This window comes from Microtus ochrogaster, unplaced genomic scaffold (genome assembly GCF_000317375.1).
Source record: "Microtus ochrogaster isolate Prairie Vole_2 unplaced genomic scaffold, MicOch1.0 UNK165, whole genome shotgun sequence".
Taxonomy (NCBI): Eukaryota; Metazoa; Chordata; class Mammalia; order Rodentia; family Cricetidae; genus Microtus; species Microtus ochrogaster.
This window is the reverse complement of record NW_004949263.1, coordinates 152,978-162,334: the sequence shown is the minus strand read 5'-3', so window position 1 is coordinate 162,334 and position 9,357 is coordinate 152,978. Positions and strand designations below refer to the sequence as shown.

Genomic DNA, 9,357 nt, shown 5'->3' with positions numbered 1-9,357 from the left:
CTTACTTGCACCATGGCCCTCTGTCCCTGTTTCTTATTTTGGAATATTTTCTAAGAGATTTGCATACCTAAAGACTTGCTTCAGTTAGCCTTTCATGGGAGGAGCAAGCATTGGGACCCCTAAAATAAAAGGAGGTAGCCATGTCTTAATTACTGTTGAGGTGTTAGGGAAGGCCAATGGAAATTCACTTTGCAGTTCTTTCGACTCATCCATCTATGTATCCAACTTCTATCCAAAAACAATTTAAAATTAGCAAAAATCTATTCTGGGACCTGCAACCGATCCCTCTTCCCTGACCATGTCTCCCTGCCTCTGACTAAAGACTTAGTGGTACTAAAGTGCCCAAGTTTCCTACATGCCAGATTCCCCTGTCCTTTGTTCACGTCTGTCTGTCCCCATCCTCAGTCATTATCTGCCTTACTGGGTAGTTCATCAATGCATGTCTATTAGTGTTTCTATGACCCTCTGTAGCAACATCTCTGGGGCCTTCCGTGACCTTTCATCTTGTGGTCATTCTATCATAAGTGTGGTCCTTATTACTTGGGGCCCTGAATGCTGCTTATGGGATAGCTTTAGAGCTGGGAGATAAGCATCCCAGGGAATATTATGTATAGGGGTCTGGAAACTGATGACCTGTCTAGGTTGCCTTGGCAGAGACAGATCACAGTGATGCAGCCTCAGTTGAATCCCTTTCTTGGTCTGCTTTCCATGTGTGTCCCTCACTTGATTTTTCTTGCATGGCATCATATTACAATTAATTTGCTTGTTCCAAGTCTTCAACCTGGCAGATGATAGCTATAGAGACTTCTTAATTGTTGAGTTTCATGCAGATTTTTTCTTTTTAGATGATGCAGAATTTGCTGTTGGAAGAAGGGGGCCTGGTTCAGGTGGAGAGTGTCAACCTTCAGGTGGCTACCTACTCTAAGTTCCAGCCTCAGAGCCCGGACTTCCTGGATATTACCAACCCTAAAGCAGTGTATCCTTTTGACATAAGAGTTTCTCTGTAAAGGAAGGGTTCCTGGCTATCACCAAACAACATGGGAACCAGACATGTTTCTGATTGAAATTGTGATTGATGGTAACAGCACTTGACTAGCTCATCCTCTTGATCCTGACCAAACACGGCAAGTGCTCTCTGGCCTTTTTCAGTCACTTTACAGGCACCTTTTAGTTTTGTGGCTACCTAGACAAAGACCAAGACACACAGTATATCCAGTGGATCGGCAGAGTAGCTTATGAAATGGTTCACAATCACCTCTAACCCAAGGGACCTAATGCCCTTCCTTTTCTGGCCTCCTTGAGTCGCTGCATTCACATGCACACGTATCCACACAGACATGCCCCAAAGAAATGTTAATCCACAGTGTAGACAGTGGTAGAAGTGACCTGTACTGCAGGCAGGGGACATCTGTGGGAAGAGCTGCTTAATCTGCCCTTCAAAATGACCTACAAATGTTTTGCTATCAATGCAGGAGGAGTCTTGTCTTTACTATAACCTTGTAGGATTTTGAATTTTCCCGTTTTATAGTGCAGACTTATAAGATTGCTTTCAGGGGCTCTTCTTTCTTTCTTTTCTTTTCTTTTCTTTTTTTTTTTTTTTAGTATCCTACCTTATGTCTCTACCAGATAAATAAAAAAAAATGCTTTGAATGGGTATTTAATGTTTCTTATATTCTCTTCTGTTAAGCATTTTGACATAAACGTTATTAAATCATGTGGACAAACCATCACACATTTGGAATACATCATCTACCTGTGGAATTGTACTAGAGAGGCTGACATGAGGATTATGAGTTCAAATGTATGCCTGAATAATTACTGACATCCAAGCCAGACCGAATAACATACAACAAAATCTGAAGGGAATTTGTGAAAATACAAAAACCAAAATTAGGAACAACAGCCCACCATCCTTTTAAGACATCCTTACTTAAAAAGTGTGATGATACAACTTTCCAATATTTAAAGAAACTCTGGACCACTTAGATATGAGCATCCCATTCTTTACACTATGGCAGAAAAATACCTATCACTAAGTTAAAAAAAAAAAAAGAGGATGGACAACAGCACAGAAGGGATCGTGCCACAAACTAAACTTCACTAAATAGATTGGTCGCACGTATAGCACACTTTAGTATCTGCCTCAGGTGGTTCGGAATAGAAGCCTCCATGCAGTGATCTCTGCTATCACTCTTGAATGAACACGGTAACTTAATTCAAAGCACGATGAAAAGAAGTGAAACAAAATATTTGTCTTGAACCTGAAAACAACTATGACGTTTAAAGGCTTTACCAATTTGTTTTTATGAGTAGGGTTTTTCTCTTGTATGAGTTCTGCCCTATTTACTAACTTCAAAATGATATGAATAGGCTTTAAAATATTTGTAGGGCTAGAGACATGGCCGAGCAGTTAAGAAAAGTTTATTTCTAGAGCTAAGGTCTGGTTTTTGACAACATTTTGTGATTCCTTCTGTAAGAATCTAACGGTCTAACCTCTCAGGAGCAAGCATATACATTTACGTACCCACACAAACACCCATGACATCACATAATTAAAATTAAAACAAAGCTTCAAACAGTTCTTCACTCAAGAAAGATTTTCTCTTGCAAGGTTTCATTTTTGTAAAACAGGTATTGAGGCATTTAAAGGCTTACTTTCAGAGTTTTGGGGTTTTTTTTTTTTTCATCATGAACTGGTTCATGTAACAGCATGTGGGACTGAAGTCAGAGAAATCAATCCTCAGTTGGTATCATTTGGGAAGATTTAGGAAACGCTGTTCTGCTAGAGGAAATAGACCACTTGGGTAGGCTTTGAGAAATTACATTCACACACCATCTGAGATGAACAGCTACAACTTCCCACAGACACTTGTTTCCGATTGAAGGTATGCACTCCGTCACATTGCCTTGACAGCATGTATGCAGGTTAGAAAATGCATTGAGAAACTTTGCCTGTCTGACCACTGGGGATGTGATCGCTATCAACTACAATGAGAAGGTAGGTGAGCCTGGCTACTTTACCCCTAAAAGAATGTTCTGTTACTGTGCCTTTTTTACCCCAGAGAGAGGGAAACGACAGGCCAAAGAAATGATTCCATCTAAGTCTGTTTTGGTGATCCAAAGAGTTTATTGGGGTGAGTTACAGGAGCATGAGTAAACTGGGGTGTGGCATGGAGGTTGCATCAGTGGAGTTCTGTAGGTGGGCTTCTATTTCCTGCCTGCCAGTGATACTTAATTATAAATGTTCGGCTGCTAGCTCAGGCTTGTTACTATCTCTTACAACTTAACCCATTTCTATTAATCTTTGTATTGCCACATGACTTGTGGCTTTACCTGTCCTCCAGCATGTCTTATTCCCTCTGTGTCTCCTGACAACTCTTCTGACTCTGCCCTTCTTCCCAGAATTCTAGTCTGGCTCTCCTGCCCAGCTGATAGGCCGGCCAGTCAGAGTAGTACATATTTACAATGTACAAAGATTGTTCCCCAGCAGAGTTCCTTGTACAGTTTACAGGCAGCTACTCTCAGGGAGGGGTCTCCTGGTCTCAGTGGGCTCCAGGAATACCTGTGGTACACACACATGTATGAGGCTCCAGGAATGCCTGTGGTACACACACATGTATGAGGCAAAACATTCAGAGACTTAAAATAGAAACAAATGTTTCTTTTTTTTTTTTTTTTAATTTGTTTTTAAAAGCCGTTGCTGGCTAAGCCTGGTGGTGCGTGCTCATAATCGTACCATCTAGGAGACAGAGTAGGGTTGTGGGTCCAAGGTTTCACGAGACTCCCCACTCTTTCCATAAGAGAATGTTTGAGTCCATCATCATTGTCCACTCTGGTATTGAATGAGACTTCTTTCTAAAAGTGGGGTTTATAGCCTAATTGCTGTTTATTTGACTTTTTTTTTTAATTTCCTGGGTTCATATTTAGAGTCCTAATTCTTCACTCAGTGTGATAGAAAGACGTGTGTGTGTTTATCTATATATAAAGTAAATCACTGGGCCATCTCCTTGTGGTAGTTAATTTTTGATTGCTATTTATTAATAGGATTTAGAAACACCGTTGAATCAAACCTTTGAGCATGTTCATGAAGGAAGCATTTTAGATAAGGTTGAGATGGGAAGACCCACTCTAATTATAGGTGACTCCGTCCCATGGCTTGGGTCCTAGACTGAGTGAAAATACTTTAGGCTGAGTGCTAGTATCCATTTCTGACTGCAGAGCAGTGTGACCTTGAGCTGCTTCAGCTGGGAGCCAAAACAGACCCGTCTCCTTTGTTGTTCTTGTCAGCTATTTGTCAAAGCAGTGAGAAAAGTCACAGCCGTGCAGAAACTGTTAAGGACTTATTACATATTAATAAGCTTAATATTTTTATATTTACTCATTATACTTCTGCTTTTAAAAGCATCTGTTAATGGGCTGGAGAGGTGGCTCAGTGATTAAGAGCGCTTCTTGCTTTTGCAGAGTACCCAGTTCAATTCCCAGCACCCACTAGAGGTTCACAACTGTCTATACCCCTGTTTCCGGGGGATCTGATACCCTCTTCTGGCCTTTGGGCAACAGGCATGCATCTGGTGCAAATATATACATATATGCAGGCAAAACATTCATAAACAAAATAATCTGTCTTTTAAAGCCTTTGCCGGCTGAGCATGGTGGCCATGCTAGTAATCTAACCATCTAGGAGACTGAGGCAGCAGGGTTGTGGGTTCAAGGTTGATCTAGACTACAAAACAAGTTACTTCCCTCTCCCCCCACTAAAGGTCTTTTCTTTTTTTATCAAAGTCAAGCCTTTTGCCATGAGGGGAGTAACCAAAGACAAGCTGTGTCCGTGTCCTTGTTACACCCTCTGTTGAAAGCAGGCAGCCCTTTGAGGAGCAGAGCCTGCTGTGGGACAGACTGCAGTTAGTGACTTTGGAAGTAGAATTTAGCTGCTTGAGGATAGTGCCTCTTGGGCTCTCTTCTCATGGGAGCGTGCATTTTCCTATATGGATCTTCCATTAGCTGCTTCCTGACTTAGGTCTGTTGAATCTGAGTACTACTCATGTTCATCCATGGTTCTCTGCTTCTTGGGTCTCTTAGTCAAGACAACTGAGTAGACGAAGTGACAGGGAAGTTCCCACAAAGCTCACGAAGGCATCACCTCCCCACTATCCACGGAGTATTTTGATGGAAGGTGTAGTACAAGTCTTGCCATCAAGGCTGTCGTGGCCAACTGTAGCGATGAGCATGGCACTGTGGGTACAAACAGACAGCTGTGGAGCTGTGCTAGGACCCACCTGCAGGGTTCAGTAGTGACCCTAGCCAAGCATAGCCTGGCTTCCCTGAGACCTGTGCTGAATTCCTTCAAAACACTCTAGTCCTCTCAAACTAGGTCCCCACAACTGTGTCACAGGAACCTGCTCAGCCAGTTCCTCACACGGTGTAACTATAGGGATGGTTCCCTTGTATCTTGAGTGTTCAAGTCAGCCAATATTGAGAATTCTTACTTTCTCATTTCATAATATTTTGAGGGTATAAACTTAATAAATGTTCTTATCTTGCGCTTTGTCAGATTTTTTTTTAGGTAATACCTTTTAAATAAAATAAGCTTCTGTAATCTATAAGCAGCTTCACAGTATTGTTTATAATAGGTGATAATGACTTTTAATGGTGATATTCAAATTATTGATGAAGTTTTTGCACAATAAGGAAGAATAGGTTAAATAGCATGTAGATTCAAAATGAGATTTAAATGCTCACTTAAAAAAAATCTGTTCTTGCCTTCATTTCCTTCCTATTTTAATAATTACTTTGAGTGTATGAATGTGGGGGGGGGGTCAGAGGACAATCTCGTGTGTTAGTAGGTCTTGCTGGTACAGGGAGGGTCTCCATGTTCACTGCTGTCTGGGGCACACCAGCTACCCTGTGTACCTCTAGCCATTTTCCTGATAGGGGCATGCTGGGAGTACAGATTTCTGTGTCACTGTACCCAGCCTATTTGTGTGTTCTGGGATCCCAACTCAGATCATCAGCCACTGTTTTACCCAGTGAGCCAGCTCTTCAGCCCCTGTCATTTAATTTTATTCATTTGCTTTTGCAGTGCTGGGGATTGAACCTAGGGATTTGCACATACTATTCAAATGCTCTACAGCTAAACTGCAGGGCTGGGGAGATGCAGGTAAAGATGCTGATCCCTTGAGCCCACATGGGAGGAGGAGAGAATCAACCCCTGAGGGGTGTAGTCTGACTACCACCTGTTCACTGCGGCCAATGCATGTCCATCTACACTCTAGGTGTCTGTGTAAAACAGCTGAGCTCCATCCAGCCTCAGCCCAGATTCTTTCCTTCCCTCCCTCCCTCCTACCCTCCTTCCCTCCCTCCCTCCTTCCTTCCTTCCTTCCTTCCTTCCTTCCTTCCTTCCTTCCTTCCTTCCTATGTGAGCAATACAATCCATTTATCTACTGATAGGCATTTTCGAAAGATAAACTTAGCATTACTGGTAGGGGCATTCTTACACTTTTCTCCTTAAACACTTAGCTAATTCTTCTCTTAGAATAAATTCCCAGATGTGAATTTCTGGGTCACCCACATCTGGGGACCAGTACCTTTTGATCCGACCGCATAGCAGCATAATCAGTGCTGAAAGGGATGATGTGATGTGAAGCTTGTGTGTAGAGGCCAGGCGGTGAGCCACAGTAACGGAGATATTGCTAGTCCCTGTTAGTACCTCAGAACTTCAACTTTCTGTTCTTCCTGCAGATCTATGAGCTGCGGGTCATGGAGACCAAACCTGACAAGGCAGTATCCATTATTGAATGTGACATGAACGTGAGTGACTTTTTCAGATTTTTAAGGAGGTCAGGCCGGGTGGTGGTGGCACACATCTTTAATCCCAGCACTTGGGAGGCAGAAGCAGGCGGATCTCTGTGAGTTCGAGGCCAGCCTGGTCTAGAAGAACTAGTTCCAGGACAGGCCTCAAAGCTACAGAGAAACCCTGACTCAAAAAAACCAAAAAAAAAAAAAAAAAAAGAGGTCGGGATCCAGGAAGGTATGCAGAAGAGGGAGAGGAGGAAGATGCTATTACAAGTGTTAGGAGGAGGCCATTCACCTAGTGGTCCCTAGGGAATGGGAGTGACAGTTAACTACTTAGGTGGCTGGATCCACAGTCCCCTCAGACCTGCCAAGGAGTGAATGTTTGATTATTAAGAGCTAAGTGAAAACACATTATTGACAAGCCTCCTGGTTGTCAGAAAAAAAAGCTAACACCGTCTCCTTTCATTTATATGATACCCTAAGGTATCAGACTTTAGAAATAGAAGACAGATTAATGGGTGTTGGTAACATGGATCGTTGTAGTACTGTTTAGTGTCTTCCCTGTGGTAGTGACTACACGGACCTCCATGCTGATAGTTGTAGTTAACTAATCACGCACACACAGCTCCCGGTAGCAGCGGTGTCTGCAATGCTGATGCTCCTGTAGTGGTACTGACCTGTCTAAAGTGCTGCCGTTGGGAAGGCTGGGCAGAATGCATGGTCAGGACTGTTTCCTAGAACTCTCGAGCTACTGTTATCTGATTAGTGAGGGAGACTGAGTGTGGCCACATCTCAGAATTTCACCTTTTTTTGTTTTCAAAACACAGGTGGATTTTGATGCTCCCTTGGGCTACAAAGAACCAGAAAGACCAGTGCAGCATGAGGAGTCAATAGTAAGTGGTTTTCTTGAGTTCCTCCTGATTAACCATGTGTGTGATGTTTATACCCATGCTTTTTGTTTGTTTTCATTACATTTAAATGTGTTGTGTGGGGACTAGGGGCGCATGTGCCTTGCATGTGTGTGATGGTTAGAAGACAACTTTTGGGAGTTGGTTCTCCTTCTACCGTGTGCATACCAAGGATTGAACTTGGTGACAAGTGTTTTTACCTGGTGAGCCAACTTGCCTGGCCCTTCCTGTCTTTGTTAGTGAGTGGACTCTGCAGGGACTGCCTGGGTTACGGTGCCTGCCCTTTTCAGGCTTGCCTCCTAAGAGTATGGTATCTTCAGTTGATGAAGACTGGGGCAGCAGTGGAAACAGGAGGCTCTGGGGAAAATTGACCATCTAGTCTGAGAAACTCACTTCCTGTTTTTCTGTCTTCCCGTCAGGAGGGAGAAGCTGACCACAGTGGCTATGGTGGAGAGGTGGGCTTTCGTGTGAGTACCAGGCAATGTGTCTCTGCATCCTGATACCAGGAACTGTTCTCATTGGTGCTTTGTGAACATTAGCAGTACGTGAGCTCTGGGTACCCATATGAGCAAACAAATTGGGAACTTGTTCAGTTACCAAGCCTTTCAATATGTTTTCTCCTGGAACCTTGACAACTCAATAAGGCTTCCAACTTCTCTTGTTTCTTTCAAAACTTACACCTAATATAGGACTTGGGTATGGTCCCTAGATAAGTGTGGGGGTAGAGTGTCTACCAAAAGTTCAGTTAGTGAGATAGATAAACGCAATCCTTCCTTTAGGCTCACCAATTGTTAGCACGTCCTGCTTTTAATTAACTGTACCATTTGAAAAGTAGCTGCATGTTTGCCAGCCAGGTTCCCTGGTAAACAGGTAGAAGTGGCGCATGTGCAGGCACCTAGGTGCTGGGTAGAGTTGGGAGGTATGACTAGATGTGGGGAAAGGGGCCTGGCAGGTGTTTGCCATGGGGTCTGCCATCACTGCTGCTGCTTGTTTTAGATGGGTTTCCTCCATTTCTTGGAGGGGTTGATAAAGATGTCTTGGCTGGCAGCACTTAAGGGGATCTGGACAATGCCAACAGCTCACACCTATTCTGGGGTCTCTGAGTAGAAGACACATATTGTTCACTATTGAACTTTAGCATATATCTTCTGGACTTCTTTGTCTAGGCCTTCTCTGGTTCTGGGAATAGACTGGATGGAAAGAAGAAAGGGGTTGAGCCCAGTCCCTCCCCCATCAAGCCTGGAGATATTAAAAGGTAGGTCTGACCTAGTGTGTCCCTGCTGAATGTTTGCCCTTTTGCAAGAAAGGTCTGACACAGACCTTTGTGCCAAAGCTCCCAACATAAGAGAGCCTCGTTCCAGTGCTAGAAACAGACCAGCAAGCTACTGGGTAGGCTTAAAATCTTGCTTGCCCTCTGACAGTGGTAGAGTGCGATGGTGTTGGTCCAGGGATTCAAGGTAAATCCTCTTCTAGTAGCTACCAGGTCAGGGATAGGGATGTGTTAGCTGTCTACTATTTGTGTGACCAGAAAGAGAACACTGGGGATGGGTTCCTGTGAAGAACTATCAGAGAGCCGGGCGGTGGTGGCGCACGCCTTTAATCCCAGCACTCGGGAGGCAGAGGCAGGCGGATCTCTGTGAGTTCGAGACCAGCCTGG

General features: G+C 43.6%; 1 protein-coding gene across 2 annotated transcripts in view; it reads left to right on the top strand.

Moving 5' to 3' along the window:
• Positions 1-9,357, top strand: part of Ufd1 (ubiquitin recognition factor in ER associated degradation 1) — a 23,202-nt gene that overhangs the window by 8,740 nt on the left and 5,105 nt on the right. For both annotated transcript variants that reach the window (XM_005372051.3, XM_005372052.3), the window contains exons 5-10: positions 846-976; positions 2,926-2,998; positions 6,739-6,807; positions 7,620-7,685; positions 8,120-8,167; positions 8,867-8,955. In XM_005372051.3, coding sequence (XP_005372108.1) covers positions 846-976; positions 2,926-2,998; positions 6,739-6,807; positions 7,620-7,685; positions 8,120-8,167; positions 8,867-8,955 — 476 coding nt within the window. The remainder of the gene's footprint in view (positions 1-845; positions 977-2,925; positions 2,999-6,738; positions 6,808-7,619; positions 7,686-8,119; positions 8,168-8,866; positions 8,956-9,357) is intronic.